At 41.5% G+C, this 16,994-nt stretch overlaps 1 protein-coding gene across 3 annotated transcripts in view; it reads right to left on the bottom strand.

The window, feature by feature from the left end:
- The window catches only part of svp (COUP transcription factor 2), a 180,935-nt gene that overhangs the window by 80,511 nt on the left and 83,430 nt on the right, over positions 1-16,994 (bottom strand). For 2 of the 3 annotated variants that reach the window (XM_089083548.1, XM_011645629.3), the window contains exon 2: positions 14,229-14,387. In XM_089083548.1, coding sequence (XP_088939674.1) covers positions 14,229-14,256 — 28 coding nt within the window. In that variant the 5' untranslated portion in view covers positions 14,257-14,387. The remainder of the gene's footprint in view (positions 1-14,228; positions 14,388-16,994) is intronic. The other variant, XM_011645630.3, reaches the window with a different exon arrangement.

Raw genomic sequence — 16,994 nt, 5'->3', positions numbered from 1 at the left:
CTCGCGGAAGATGCCGGTAAGGAGTATATGCATCGTGCGAGAGGCAGTTTCCAGGCGAGAGCGGAGGTCGCTCCGGGCCATGCTTCTGTTCCGAGCCATTATGATAATTTCGCCGGAAAGAAGGTTACCGACTTCGGCCGTCGGCGACCACTCTTCGCCGTTACCACCGGGCTCACGGCCGTCCGTTCCACGGGAGATAGCGTCCGAACGTAAGCGCGAACCGGACGGACGGCAGCTTGCCATTACGGCCCGCTAATTCGACGCTGCCCTATCCCGCGGTTCCGACCACAGAAAACTCGCCTGCTTGCTTTCTTGCCCGCCGATTTAAGCGTGTGTAGTAATAGGGACACTTTGTGGCAAATTCCGTCGTTACTTATGAGCTTCCTCGGGGGACGTTGGAATTGTTAGAAGAAACTCGGTACGATGGGAACGATCACTCCTTCATATCGGTTTACCATATTGTCACCTTAAACAAGAACTTTTTTCTTATTATTAATAGGCTCATCTTTTCTTCAATTCCGATGTTTTAATGTAATCGGCATTACAAAAAAATTCTTAATATTATAGTATTTCCTGTTGTGAATTTAATATCTGCAGTTATATTCATATCTTATTATAGTATATAACATAAATAGTAAGCACAATAATAAAATAATGTTTAATGCTTAATTCATATGTATCCTCAAAATTCGCAGTATTGTAAAGGTATTGTAAAATTTTCGAGTCGCATTAAAGTACAGTTGGAGCTATCGCGAGAGTTTCCTGAAGAGGTAACTTGACTCGCGTCGAGCGAATCCGTCTCATCTTCTAGACAACGATATTTTACCAGACGAGCTGCCGAGAGCGCGGAATTTACTGCTTTGACGGCGAAATTTATTATTGATCGAACTTAACGATGAGAGCGTGCTATCGCGCGCGCAATCGGCAGAGTACCTGAGCGATCTTCGAAGTGCGGCTGACACGTATGAAATTTATTACGCTACATTTATCGCAATCAAGAGCGCGCATCGCACTATCGAGCTTTCTTACGTTCTCCAAGTGTACTCTCTTTACCGTTGGCGTCGCAGGCGTCTCGCATTGCGCGTCTCGACGTTCACCACTGGCTGGACCATCGCCGCCGTCGCTGTCGCCGCAGCCGCGAGATCGAGATCGCATCTTCGGTGGAAGACTCCACCAACGCGAAGCGGCCTGTCGCGTCGTTACGAAGCGTGTATATATATATATATATATATATATATATATATATATATATACGACCGACGGGGACGAAGGACGAAGCGGAGGACGAAGACCGAGAGACGTCCGAGGAGAGGAACGGAAAGAAGACCTCGCGAGAGAGGAGGATGGGAGGAGAAGACACGCGCGCCTCTCGGCAGGGCGGGAAGGGAAGAGACGGAGATTGAGAAAGGGAGAGGTCGGTGGAGGTTACAAGGTTACACGCGTCCAGAACAGGGCCCCGCGAGCGCGAGCGCGAGCGCGAGCGAGCGAACGAGCGAGTGCGCGCGGTGAGGCCCGCCTAAGGTTCCCACGGTGCCTGCTCGCGGCGAGGCCCCGACGAGGCTCTCTCTCGCATGCTACTCCACGCTATGCTCTTACGCTATACGAGCAACATTAAGGTTGAGGAAGGCATGGAGAAACGAGCGACCCGGGCGAACTCGGCGAGGAACGGACGGAGAGAAGTGGCAGGGGCGAGAAAGCGAGAAAGAGAGAAAAGGCGAGTGTGGTCGGAAGGAGGAGCGCGCCGCGATGAGAGAGGGAAAGAGAGGAGAACGGGTGGAGAGGAGGCGAAGGTGGTACCACGCAACAATCATGTATATGCGGCGCGTTATTAATATCTGCTTTCGTTCACCTCCGCCCGCCGCGGTGATTCGTAAGCGCGGGTCTCCTCCGCGAAACGAACTCGCTCGCTTGTCCGCGAGAGCGGACTGGTTCTACGAGAGCGGGCAATTCCTACACGCGCGAGTCGTAATCGCGCGAGAGAGCGAACGGCTAGATCTTTACGGATTTAGCGTAGCCCCGCCGTGAATAATGCGCCGGTCGTGCGTGAATTACGCGCCGAACGTGGGATTCCGTTCAGAGACGATCTCGTTCGATCGTGAATCCGTTCAACGGTTCAACTCGCCTGGAAATAAATTTGCTCGTGGACAAAATCTATTATACTATAAATTTCATGGCAAATTCACTTAAAGACAGCCTCATATTTATAGATCAGAATTTGCTTCACATTAATTTACTGTATAATAATTCGTCCTTTATTAATATAATATATTATTAATATATGGTATCAATATTTTGATCGAGGCTATGATAAATTTTGTTTAAGGAGAGATAAATATATTTAAGAATTGTAACTATCAAATGACAAAGCAGAAAATTTTATCTGCTGATAATTCGATTAACAGACTTTCCTCTTAATGCTGCTTGTGATATTTTCGAACATCGACTTTTTTGCATTTCTTACAATTTGCCTAAGATGAATTTACCGATCTTCCGCGATCCAAATTGAGGCTCCACGGTGTATCCTTTGCCTATCTCGCGATCAAGACGGAACTCGCTGGCGCGAAACGAATAGGCTTAAACGTTGCTGTTTAACCAGACAGATGCTGCTTAACGGCGTTTGCTTTCTGCTGATCCGCCGTGGTCGCGATACGCACACTAGCGCAATTCCCGGAGATTATAGCCGCTCGTCAGGCGTTAATATCGGATACCGCGTGTGCGGGTTCCGATCCGCCGTTTACCCGTGGCTGAACCGCCGCGAAAACGCGAGTAACGTGAGTCCGAGCATACGTGGGAGAATCGTTGGAATTTCTCCTCCACGGTGATGTCTTTCCACCTTTCCGGCCCGCGGTCGAGAGAGCGGTCGTTCTTTTGACTGTCTGTCAAAATTCTTTTTCAGTCTCTCCCTCCGCCCTCCCCTCTCCCATTCTCCATTCGCCGAAACGGAACGGGAATTTTTCGAACGTGATTCACCTGTTTGAATTCCCCGACGCTTTCGAACACGAGTCATACGCCTCTCTTGTATCGTATGCGATTCGAAAAATTGGCGGCATCCTTACCGGGAGCCGGGTCGTCGGCCGGCTTTCCCACGCTGTTTATGGTACGTCGATGATGCGCCGACCGATGACGGTTCGCGGAGATTCCGTACGCGCACGAACGGCCAGTCCACTTGCCTGCACTTTCCGCGAGGACTGCTATCGTCTGTTTCACGCGTCCATACGCTCTTGCTACATTCACGGACTTTTTATCCGTGATCTTAAGAACTACCGGCGATAGGAACGTGATTTAGTATCGTGTCGTTAAATAATCATTGAATTTTACACTCGTCATGAGAATTTTATTATCGCACCGTGTGAGTTTGAAAGGTGCGATTAAATAAAGGTAACGCGCACAGTGAAAGCACATTTTCCCGGTGATATTGGAATTATTAAAATAAAGAACTTTAAGTATCTCCCAGTCGAGATATTTATGTCCCTGTCGATACGGGATATATATTTGTCGGGTTTTGTCGAGTTAGCCGGCGCGTATCGAATCGCCTCGTGAATGCGTAATCAACTTACCGTACCCGGCTCGACGGCGGTGATAAATAGCGATTTAATGAAAGCCGAAGGTGCGTGGTGGAAAATATCGCAATCTCGCGGTGTCGAAAATCCGGGTGCGGGCTCGCGCGGATTTCGCGAGGAATTCGCAAACGGCGGGGCTGACACGGGTGAAACGACTCTTCGTGCTCTAACCGCGGTATCTCTTCATATTATTGGCACGTATTCCAGGGAACGGCGTAATTGCCGCATCGCGCGAACACGCCAGCAGGACGGAGAAAGGGAAGACGGTCCATGAGGGGAAGATGCAAATAACAGCAATCGCTGTTGTAGCGACGGAACTCACCTGCCTCGCATGGCGAACCAGCTCTCGTATACGACAAATGTGGGCAGATATGTGTTTGGTTCCTCTTGAGAGGCAGTGCAATTTCGATAAGTTCAGCTCGAAGATTCAACGCAACAGTGATCTAATCCATTTCCCCTTGAAAAACTAACTGAAATTAACCCACAATCTTGTTTTTCAAATTAATTTGCATTTTAACTTTCCATATTATGCTTTATGCGAAAAGATTTGGAAAATGAGATTATTTTCGCGCACATCAAGCATCAAAATTTAATATTAAATTCACTCAAGCAGTTTGTAAAAAGAAAATAAAATTATTATGCATCTTGTGAATGAGAATCGCTGATCATGTTTCGAATAATTTTTTACATAATTAATTTTATATAATTTATAATTCTTAACGTGATAGCTTGTAAGAAAGAAAGAAATCCTCTCGTGTGCCTATCATTAGCTTCTAGCGAGAAAAAAATCTTGGATATAAATAGAGACATGAACTTATAGAAATCGACGAATTGCGTGGCATTTGTCAATGTACATATCGAGGGAAATTTAATCAAGCGTAACGATAAATGACCTCGATGCAATCCCCGAAGCAAACAATATATCCTGGCATGAGATTAATTATTATTCTAACGCTAAGAGGCATTTTCTACAATTTCGTATATATGCCTCGCTTAAAGTGCGAATTACAGCTGTCGTATTTTATAAATGCGTTTCGTGTCGAAGTTACAACGCTTTCAAGTAAAGGCGCCTAACGTTTCAGTCGTACTTAATCACCTCCTTCTCATTAAATTGTAAGAGAATGTATTCACCGTATCCAAGATCAACTGATGAATCGTGGAGATATCTTCCGTCTTGAAAGCACGATGACTCGACCGCCGTCAAATATGCGTGTACGTCCGTCGTGTAAATCGGCTGTAGGATGAGCCGATGTCATCAATGTTAAGTAGGCATAGACAGAAGTCAGGAAAAACGAGGAATGGTGTAGGTGTACGTATATGTTTACGCGAGAGAGAGAGAGAGAGAGAGAGAGAGAGAGAGAGAGAGAGAGAGCTGCGCATAAAGCCGGCCAACATAGCAAGCCTTTTGCAACTGAACTTTCACATTCTGATTGAAACAGAGAGCTCGGTGCTCCGAGAGTCTCTGAGGTCACCGTTCGAATTGACCAGTTGCTGTTCCGAGTCAGGAGTCATTTGTTTTTGTTATATGTTGATCTAATTTCAAGTTTCTCTTTCTCTCTCTCTCTCTCTTTCTCAAAAATCCACAAAATTAATATTAAAAAGTAGCAATTGTTCTTTTACAATAAAAGAAGAGCATTATGAAAATAAACGTTTAGATATAAAAGAATATATATACTTTTATTATCTATGTACATAAATAAATTATTGCTATTTTCTAATTTATGCGTAATCTGTGCGTATATTATTTGCTATTATTAAATAACTACGATTATCTTATTTCTATGAATATTCGTTTCTTATTGTTCTCCGTCTTATTGTTCTGCACGTTAGATTACGAGACTCGTAGATAAAACCTACTCACGTTTTTAAATCAAAGTTTTTCTTTGAACGATAATAAATTTTTTTCCCAATTCTTACGTTCTTGTGCCTCTTAATAGCTCGATGATGACAACGCGTCGATGATAATCCGCGTCGCGGATCGAGCATACGAATGAAACTCAATGTCGAATTTCCGTGGATGCGTCTCGTCGAATATTCAATGGCGATAATTCAGCGAATGTGAATCCGAGGAGGAAAAAATAGACGTGTTGACGATCGAGTGGAAAAGCCGCGGCGGGCCTGGATTGGTCGAGGATGAACAAAAGGCGCAAGATTACGTGCACAAGGTGGACCTTGCACCGTTGAATATGCATATCGAACTCGGCAGCCGATCGTAATCCCCCACAGGCGATGTCAGGCTCTCTTGACCCGACAGTTTTGTCATGGTAATGCGACTACTTTGTATTTTAATGCTCGGAAAGAGATTATACGGGTAAATATGGGGAAGAGTATAGTCGCCTCGTACGCTGGTCATCGCGCCAGGAAGGCGCTTGCGCGATCGATGAAAAATTTTTCAAGTAGGCGAGTAATGTGTTCAAATAGCGTACTAACGATCTTGTTGCCCCCCTAGACGAATAATTTTCTTCCTAAATCTTCCCTCGGTAAATATAACGGTAGATTTAATTGAGAAATTCCTTACTACAGTACGCGAACTGTTCGCGTACTGTAATTCAACCTAATTATGGCTTAGTTTAATTATATATATAGTTGTGTGCTATAGTATTAAATCTTGAGAATTTTTTTTTAAATGACAAAATTATTCACGTGTGAAAAACGTGCGAGAACGTTGTTGTTGAAAAACATAAAAGTAATTTTTATTTCATTGTATCTTTATTTTATTCAGTTCAAATTAATATGTAATTTATATCTTAACTTATCTTGTATTATTACTTTTCTTATGATATCTATATATATATATATATATATATATATATATATATATATATATATATCTGATGTATGTAACATCTTAAAAGATATATATCTTTCACTCATATAAAATATATATCTTTATGTTCAGTTTCATAAATAAATGAAGGTAAAAACATAAAGATATGTTTAAGAAATGTATTTGCGACATAATTCCTATTATTCTGAATATTCTTTTTCTTTATAAAATAACCGATTGATATTGAAACGAGTTAAAGAAATCCATTCTGATTTAATGTCGAGAGCCGACAAATAAGACATGCATGCGTTGTCACGGTTCTCTCAGAAGAAGGAAAAAAAGGAGGAGCAATTCGCGCATGTCGACCTAGAAAATAGCGGCGGTCAAGTGGAGCAGAGCGATGCTGGGACACCCGTACGCGCACTACTATCAATCGTAATTAACGTTGAAATCCCGTCAAAGTCGTCTACATTTCCACGCGGTCTTTCCGTGGCCGCGGGGGATGCGTGACCGATTCCCTGCTATCGACGCAAGACGCAAGACGATGCAAAGATCCGCCGCGTATTGCCTTTCGACGGTTTATCTCGCTATAACGGTATTTCGAACACCGATTCTCCTCTCCTGGTTTTTCACGCCCCACGTGTTTGCTGCAGGCTCTTAAATAATTATTTTAAATTATCTTACTTTAAATTATTAAAATTTATGTACGTAATGTTGTAAATATAAAAATCACCTGCAACTTAAATTCCAGTAGAACTTACCTCAATCAAATATACAACAATTATATTTTAAGTAAATGTTCAATGTTTTTGATATTTTCATTTATAAATTTCTTTCGAGTTGTGATATAATCAACACAATGTGTAATTTTTATTTAAATATTAATATTTTTAAATTAAAATCTTTATAGTACATATTTTTTTTAAATCGTCAGTAAAAAGTTTGATTAAAATAATTTGTATGTAAAGTGTAAAAGAATATCTCCAAAGAATATCTCATGTTTCAAATCACAGCATGTTTATGTTAGCCGTTTATGTCAAATTTCATATTAAAATATTGAATCAGCAAATATTCCATAAATCTAGTTTCCCGCGGGTCTACGAAGTAATGAACTCTATCCGCGAAGATAGGTTGATTTTCTCTCATCAATTACTTTCTCGTGCGGGGCTCATCTGAACGGTGCGCGCGTATTCTTATCCCCTGTTGCGGATAAGAGCAACGAGTAGAGAGGAATCCGGATCGAGAAGAGGAGGCCAAGAGCCGAGAGAGTCTGGCTGCCGGCCGGATTACTAATCATTTCCCGGGTCCGAGAAACCCCGCTAATTGATTAAAGTCACGATCCTGACCCTGCCGTAATATCGGCAATCTCTCGCCGGCGCACGTTGGCGAAGACAGAGCGAGGGAGAACGCAGATAAATAGAGATGAAGGAGGAAAAAGAGATAAGGAGAGAGAGAAAGAGAGACCAGGTCATTCTTCGGAGTGGCCATCTCGCGCGCATTTTCCCCCCTTATTTTTCTCTCTCCTTACTTTGCCCTTCCCCCTCCCCCCTCCCTCCCCCGCTATTTTGGCTCACCCCAGCGCTCGCCGTCGTCGTTGTCGTCGCCCGCGTTGTCTTCCCATTGTTGCGCGCCGTGTTCCACGCCGGCAAGGGAAACAATGTCTAATTTCAGTTAATGCGGCCATAATGCGGCCCGTCGTTGCATCATACCGCGCGCGCGGAACTTCGACGCCGGGAAAGAAAGATAAGTGAAATCCGCGCCGGTATGGCGCATCGCGCGAACGCCCGTGTGTCCGTTCACCGTCCACATGGACGTGCACGTGTTCGCGCACACACGGCCACGGATGCACACAGCCGTGACCGTGGGGCGCGTTGGGATTATCGGCTGCTCTCCTTGTTGAATTTCATAACCGCCGGGATCCGCGCGCGGTTGCGAATATATGCGATTATCCGCGACCAGAGAACGGGGGAGAAGGACGCGGTAGATCGATGCTGGTCGAGCGAGCTGGTCCATCGGATGGTTCATCGATCGACCGATCGACCATAAGATCGCGGGCCGATCGCGCGCTGCAGATAGATTGATAAGACTCGACTCCCTGGCAGTTCGCGGACACGTCGAGCAAAATTCTCGGGAACATTGAGTTTCAATCATGAGGATTTCTGAAAACTTCCCGGGAAAGCTCCAATATCGGATATATTAATTAATAATAATTAATTAATAATAATTTCGTTCGGCGTGTGATTTGATACTGACGGGGTGATAATAATATAATTACGCTGTTATTAAAATTGATATGCGCTGTCATGTTATAGTCGCGGAAATTATTGAATTTAAAATCCTTTATTGGGAAACTCCTGACGATAATTACGTGATAGAATGTAACAGGATTCATAAACGGATCTGGATATAAAAAACTCTAAATTCTAGATAGTCAATGATGCGATTAGAAGTCAATAACATTTCGCGAATGTATACTCACCACTGGTGAACCGCAAAATTGCTTTAAGTAATTTAATACTTGCAGAAATGACTACTGGTAAACTTAGAAACGTGATCTTCATTAAGAGCGATAAACCGGTTAATCGGCGAAAAACGCAATAAGCAACGCGAGCTGCGGGATTGCGTAATTATTAGAAAATCACGTAATCGTCAGACGGTCGGAAAGAAAGCAAAATGGGCGGACTGACAAGCGTGTGTACAGGTTGGAGCAAGCGATCGGCGCGAAACGCGTGCAAATAAAGGACGTGAGAACAGAAAGAGAGAAGAGAAAGAATAAAAGAGGATCAGTGGAGGTGGTGGAAGGAAGGAGAAAAAGCATGAAAGCAGAACGAGAGAGTGAAAGAGAGAGAGAGAGGGGGGGAGAAGGGGAGGGGGAAAGTGAGGCAGAATTCGATACATTTCTGTTGTGCAACGCCCGCGTAATTATAACGGGCGCGCGGGACGGTCGTTTGATAATGACTTTCTGAATGCAGGTCTCCGACGATGAAATTAGGGTTATTTGCCTCTCGAGTTCTCTCTACGTCTTCTCTCTCGGCTCCCATCGCGTCCCTCCTCCTCGTCGTCGCGCGTCCTGTCTCCTTTTGTTACAACGTTAACGAATGTTCGACGATATGTATCTATGTGCGCATCGTCCACGTGAGAGTTTATGAAATTTGCGGTACATTCGTGTTTGTTATGGGAAAAATATCGCAATATCACGGCAAATGATATTCGTTTATGAGAAAGAGGAAATCTGCTCGTTAAAATAATTTCTAAAACCAATGAAATTAAAATGGACGTGGTAATGTTAATGTAACCTTCTGCTTGCACAATATTTTAATATCTTTGAAATATATCTCCTTGATTAATAAATAAAACTAAATTTAAAATTTTAAATTTAACAAAGTAAAAAAATACAAAATACAATATTTTTATTAACTTTAACATTTTCTAAAAAAAATTTATACTCCTTCCTATTACATTAATATATTCATAAATAAGGCAATGTATTTGAACATTGAATCATGATAATATAAAAAAATATCTCAAACAAATAATCGCATAGACTTTGAAAATTTCCAGATAATATTATAACAATATATTATTAGTGTAAAGAAAATGTTGACGAAAATATTAAAATAAAATTATAGAAATTTTCCTCCTCTTTATAGAATTATTTTTTCTAATTTTATTTCAGCAATCGAAATCAAATTTGTCATTAAATTTTTATGGTTACAAGAGTAGGCAGAACATCGTAAATATAGTATATTTAACATCATGATTCTTTTAATGTTATTGGCATAAGAAATAAAAGTACGTCCGTGTCTAAATGGGTTAATTATTATAATGTCGCCATAAATTAAAAAGATACAATCATTTTGGCGCACAAAATATTAAAAGCTGGTTGTTTTTTTCTTCCTTAGAAGCAAAGATATCGAAGCAGGCGCGAAGTAACGGCTGCAGGTTGTAAAATAAACAGTGCAGATTTATTGCGAAAGAAGAGATGTGCGCGTCTGCGAACAAATGCGTTTCTAAGTTCCTCGTTTTAACGAGCGTATTAAGTACGTAACGGAGTCTTCTAGTCGCGAATCACTATCGGTATATCACGATGGGTACACTCGATAGTTACGCGACCAACTGAAGAGTGCTTAACGTGATAAAGCTGATCTCCAATTCCGTGCTCACGAAGCGGAAAAAATCGACTAATAAGACGCTTTTTTCCATTGTAATGAAGACAATTTCAAAAAACTCTAGTCATATTGTCATCAAAACATTATACGAGATAAACAAAATACATAGGGTAATGCATAAGGAATCACCGATTAACATCATGGAAATAATTAAGAAACCTGTATTTAATAAAAAGGATGACATAAGCTGACGCGTGCGATAAGACTTTCATAAAAAACATAATATTTCAAAAATTTTAACGGATTTTATCGCGCTATCTTTGATTGGCGCATACTAGTCCTTTTATCTTAATCACATTTTTCAGATCAAAATTATCAGATCTTATTTCAAGTATTATAAAAAAATGTCTTCAAGAGATTCATTGCATCCATAAATAATGACAATTAGCAATGTAAGATATTAATAAAAGTATCGTACATATTTTCCTAAAGTCTTACGAAGATTACATCGTTCTTACATTCCTTTAATTATTTTTTTAAATAAATGAATATATAATTCCTTTTATATAAAAAAAAAATGTTACTCGTAGAATTTCAAGTTATAATATGAAAAACTCCACTTTATCGAGAAGTAATGGATTCAATTGATTTGACAAGCTTCAAGCAGGATCTGTAACGTTACTACACTATATATTGGACCATGTCTCTTCCATTTTCAACATTCATCTTTGAAAGATAAGATGCATTTTGTTTCATGAGACGATAACTCACGCATCATCGCGCGTGTACACATGAAGAACAACACAGTCGCCACCACCACCACCACCACCACCATCACCATTACCATCATCATCATCATCATCATCGTTCTCGAATAGACAAGGGGGACGAGGGAAAAGCGTCAGAGTACCGGAGTAAACGCACCATCCCGTCCCGAGCGCTCGCAATTAAGGGTTAATTAAATTGAGCGGCTTCCTAGATTTCTGTAATCATCGCGGACAGTATCTACAGGGTAATCTTCAGCGCATCCTGTCTGCCTCGAGGGCCCCACGGAAGGAAGGGGCCCCGAGGTAAGGTCATGCACCCCGCTGACCTCGGACCATCTCGTCTTTCCCTCCCCCTCTGTAGTCCTCCTTCCTCCTTCCCGCCTCTCTCCTGGTTCCTTCACTCCTTCCCGTTCCTTCTTTTCTCTTGCGCCTTCAACCCTCCCCCCTCCATCACCCACGACCTCTCGCCTCTTCTGCCTCCTCCCGTTGCTGCCGTTGCTGTTGCCGTTGCTGCTTCTGCTGCTGCTGCTCCTGCCGGCGGTGCCGGCAACCCCCCTTGCCCTCGGTCACCCTCTCCCTTCTCCGCGGCTCTTCGCCCTTCGTGCACTTTTCTTCTCTCTTTCCTTTTCTTCAGCCTCTTCTTCATCTTCTTCTTCTTCTTCTTCTTCTTCTTCTGCTGTCCTCTTCTCCCGCTCTTTTTCCTTCCCTGTTTCCTTCCTGTGAATCTTTCATGCGAGCGTATACGGCAGAGGCCAGGTGAGTGTATACGGAGTTACGTGCCCCGTGCTCGCGAGCGAACTCGAATTATTATCAAAGACCGGGGCATCATCGCGGATAATGGGCGGATGTCGCTGTGACAGGGCAGAAAACGCGACGTCTTCTCCGCGCTTCTCGTGTCTACGTTCCTGTGGGAAAAACTGCGCCGCGAGCAGGACAGCCGCCGGCTCTCGTGCGAATAATCGTGCGCGAGCTTCTCTTTCATGAAGTACAACGTGGCTCACGATATTCGAGAATGTGCGGTGTGCCTCTGGGAAGTCATGCGCATTCTGCGACTCGCATACGAAAGAGGCCAGACCAAAATGAAGGACAACTGTTCCGGTCTCGAGATCTCGATAATTTGCAACCAGCGAGAGAATATTTAACAAGTTCCGAGAAATTAAGTTTCAACAATAACGCATGCCTGCACACTTCGCTTTCTTATGGAGATTACATTACACCGGGATTTCGATTCAAGAGAGATATTTCAAGATAAGCATTAAATTATTAAGAAAAATGAAAAAAAAATTGCATGCGGTCGCATCAATAAATATCTATCTTGAGAACATAATCTGTGAAAACGAGACTATTTTGTTAAAAGCGACAGCTCTCGAACGTTTTTTTTTTTTTTTTAATATTTCCTCTTTCTTTCGCTTTTTCATTACCGTTAATTGTTGTTCTATTGTGATTTCAACCTAAAGAAGGTGATGTCAATCGATTGTAATTGTTTGTATTATATCTCGTTACATTTTCCTCTCAGCGCGACAGAATCGCCAATTTCCGCTCCCCCGCATCCCCCCGTCGATAGTGCAAGTGGACGCGTGCGGCCGATACACATAAAAACGTGTGATTTACCGGATTTACGATCGCGGCGCGAGCACGCTTGGGGGCAGACAGACGGCCGCGCCAGCCACGATGGACGGCCACGTCTCGGACGGAAGTGGTCGTACACCTGGGTAGGCCTGGAGAGAGCCGATGACCAGCAAGAGAGCGCGTTCTCCTCTCCTCCTCGTGCGCGCGGCGGAACAAGGTCAGATGTTATCGCGCGCGGCGCGAGTAGCCAAGTTCAAGAGCGAAGGAACGTGGAATCAGGGGCGGGGATAAGGCGTGGGAACCTTTCCGGTCTTTTCACGGGCTGCAATTAAAAGTTCCTGCCGTGTCGAAGCGCGCCGAAAGCCAACTTGCCGTACATTTTGAGATGTCTTTAGAATAGCCAGATATCACCGAAAGGAGACAGTTGACGGACATTGCGAGATCATTGAACTAGAATTAGAAGACTTAATTCTTTTTCGATAAACGTGATTGATAAACGCTTGTGAGAGTAATGTAATGTAAATCGCGTAATTATATTATAAATAAAAATTCCTTTGTTAAGTAAAGCGTAAAAATTTAAAGATATTTTCAAATTAGCGTACAAATAAGAGTACAATAAGCTATTAGTTATGTTGTGTATTACTATATGTGATATATACATAATGTTATATATTCCGCAATTCGATCAGGATGACACATGAAGAATGGGAGCTCGATTTATGGACCGTGTGACGGAGAGTTTAACGGGTGATCACAACGAGTCGCGAATATTATCATCGGATCGATATTTCGTCGACGACGTTTCTCCAAGCATTACAATCGAACAACGTGGCTTCTTAACAAATAGTCGTAAAAGATGTCGTTCTTCAAACAAATTATGAAATTAAATTGAAATGTTTTTCCTTTACAAATTATTTCGAGTAAAAAAGTATTTCTTCTCAGAGAACAGTGTAATGAAAGAATAGAGACATTTTTGTTATCATTTCAATCTAATGCTTATGTATTGCCATTGCTATTTTAAATATCCATTCAACACTCCATATTTTAGAGAAACATCGTTTTATCAGGACGGCTTTTCGCTTTTTTTATAGTAAGAAGTAAGTATTAGAAAAAGCAGCAGATCCCAAGAAAAATATTGCAAGAGTCCAATTTTCTATGTTTAATAACTTCACAATATGTCCAATTTTAATTCCAATGAAAAAAATTATTATAAATGTATATAAAAATATAAAACAATCGTAACATATATGTAATTTTTATGCAATAGTCATTTTATAATATATTTCATCAAACAAATATTCTTATTTATGTTCATAAAATTTTCGTCAAAAATTGATCTCTTCCAATTCTTTCTGTGAGAACCTAAAATAATACCGTCAAGATGTGATTTCGGCGATCCCGATGTAATCACCAGTGGAGATCGATTGCTAATAAATTCATAAAAAGGGTTCAGTACAGTGCATACCTTCCCGGCGCATGCCCATCTTCAGGCACTTTTTCAAGCGGCAAAACTGGCACTGGTTTCTATGGTGTTGATCGATTGGACAATTTCTGGTCCCTCGACACGAGTATGTCAGATTCCGTCTGACACTCCTTTTGAAGAAACTCTTGCATCCTAAAAAAAGCGAAAAATATGTCGCAATTAAATTTCAATTCAATTTTCGTATATTTAAATGCATTAGAAAAATATTTTAGTCTAACGATTTATACGTGAGTATTTGTAAAATATTCGCCATTGCGCGGAAATAATCGTAGAAATGTCCTCCATTACAAAAATCTATTTCCTACTGGGAATAAATCTTCTGCAGCCAATTTAAATTCTAATACATCAATCAAACTTTCTCCATTAATGTCATGTACGATTAGATGCCGCACGAGACCAATTTTCTAGCTTAAAAACATCAACTACTTCTCGCCGACAAGCGGCAAGAGGTTTTCCTACGTTCACGTTAATTCGCGCGTTACAATACGCGCGTGTAGTAGACGAAAGACAGCGCGCGATCGACACTCGATAAAGCATAAAGCGATTAGCTACCACGTGCTGAAATCAAGATCCGTCCGAGCGCAGACGGCACGCAGATTCTTATTGATAGAGCGATACGAGCAACCATAAACGTGACGGGACTAATGCTTATGGAACAGCATGGTAAGTTTCTCTTGTTTATTGGATACATCTCTTGGCGCACGTACGTGCGCCATACGTAAACGTGCACGTGTGGAACGACAAGATTGCGTAGCGCGAGCAGGGAGAGCAGGGAAAGGGAAACAGAAACAGAGGAGGGACAGCGGGGGAGGGAGGGAGGAGGGGGATCCGGATACCGATGATACGTGATTACGCAAATTCTGTAACATGCACGTTGCAACGAGACCGATGCACCTTGAGGTCAGCGTGGAGAGCGCGGATCTAAGTTACGGCGGATGCACGATCTGGCACAATGGCGGTCGCATACATGCGCGACGCTCGATATAGGCAGATACGGCGGCGATTGCCTTCTTATGGGAATGAGGAGTCAGCCGAGTCGAAAGTTCCGACGGACTCGATCACGAAAATCCTATTAGTAGTCTTCCCGTCGAGATCGAACATCCTGCGTTTTCTCTTCTCCGTCGTCGGTACGGACGCGAATCGCGAATTTTCATCCGCATCACTCCGGATATCGCTTCAGAATTGATGCGATCGACGATTTCGAAAATCTCACGAGATACACGACATAAGTCGGCACTTCGTAGAATTTAGTAAAGTCTAAATCTTACGATTATTATAGATGAGAAAAATTGATTTTAGAAATTTCTTTCAAAATAAATAATTTTAATGCATTTATGAGTTAACAATAATATAATTGATATATAATTGATTAAGTGTCGATTAAGTATTATGATTTGTACATGTATATTTATGCGATCTACTTTTTTAACAATTCGTTGAATAATTTATCTTCGAGAGATAAAAACTTTCGGGATAGAAAATGAATTTTAATTAAATATCAAAAGATCGATCTTTTCGTGTGAAATCAAGATCAAAGAAAAAATTCTTTTATTTCTTTTATTTTTTAATTCTTTTATTTCATTTTTTCCGAATATGTTTATTATTAGTTGTTTCAATTTTTCCATATATATAGACTCCATCATCTTTTCATTCGTGAAAAACCACCGACAAGAAAGGCGAATGCACTGCAATAATAATCGACTAAAACCGAGCCGACAGGTCGGCCGTTCTTTGATTGGCGCACAAATGATCGTGCACGCGACTTCTTAATGAGTGGTTAGTTAATTGCTAGTGGTAATAGAGCGACGGGGGAGAAAGAACCGATAAAGACCCGCTGCCATGGGGTGACGACGCGGTGCGACACAATTCAATTTAATAAACAGCGAGGCGAGCAATAATTCCGCATCGTAAAAGCACGTGGGACATGCACGTGAGCAAGGCCAGCTGCGCGCGCGTGGTTCCAGGGGTTAAAAGGTCGAGTCCGATGATCGAGTCCGCGCGTTGATTTTAATTAAAACAGACCCCGCCGGATAGAATGTGTGTGTGTGTGTGTGTGTGTGTTTTGTGTGTGTGTGTGTGTGTGTGTGTGTGTGTGTGTGTGTGTGTGTATGTGTAAGTATCAGCAGAACGAAATCGAAGGTATCTCTAGGAAGGTATCTCTAGGAAGTGTTTAAATTAAATAGGTTTAGCCTAATAAAGATGTACGAAATGATAATGAAAAGCGAGTTTCAAAATCTGTGCTCATAAAAATTTTGTATTTAGAAAAAGGGAACATTACGAAATGTTTCTGAAATGTCTGACTTAAGAAAATTCTTATAAGAATTCTCTAAGAAATTTCTTTAAGAATCAAATTAAAGGATAAAATTAAACTGAAAGATATTTTATTGATATATCATAATTCTTTGCGATTCTTTTTGTGTATTTGTTTTATTTCATATTTTCATATTTTAATAATTTGTGATATTTTACCAATTAGAGACAAATACATTAATGAAATGTTTATTTTGCTGTTTATGCTTTTCGCATGATTACGATTTATTTTATAGAAAAGTTTTGCGTTAATGAAAAATTTCGTTTCAAATAATATTATTTGATTATTTATATCAAATTATCTTTGACACTTAGTCAATAATACAGAATACTTTAAACAACTATTTATACATCTATTATTATTCATTAAAATGTTGCCGGAAACTATTAGATTCCAAAGCCTGTTCGACAATCCTATCGTACATTTAA

The sequence above is a fragment of the Pogonomyrmex barbatus genome, unplaced genomic scaffold, assembly GCF_055798465.1.
Source record: "Pogonomyrmex barbatus isolate J1 unplaced genomic scaffold, ASM5579846v1 scaffold7, whole genome shotgun sequence".
Classification (NCBI taxonomy): Eukaryota; Metazoa; Arthropoda; class Insecta; order Hymenoptera; family Formicidae; genus Pogonomyrmex; species Pogonomyrmex barbatus.
Note: the sequence above shows the minus strand (reverse complement) of the source record. Positions and strands in the feature narration are given on the sequence as shown.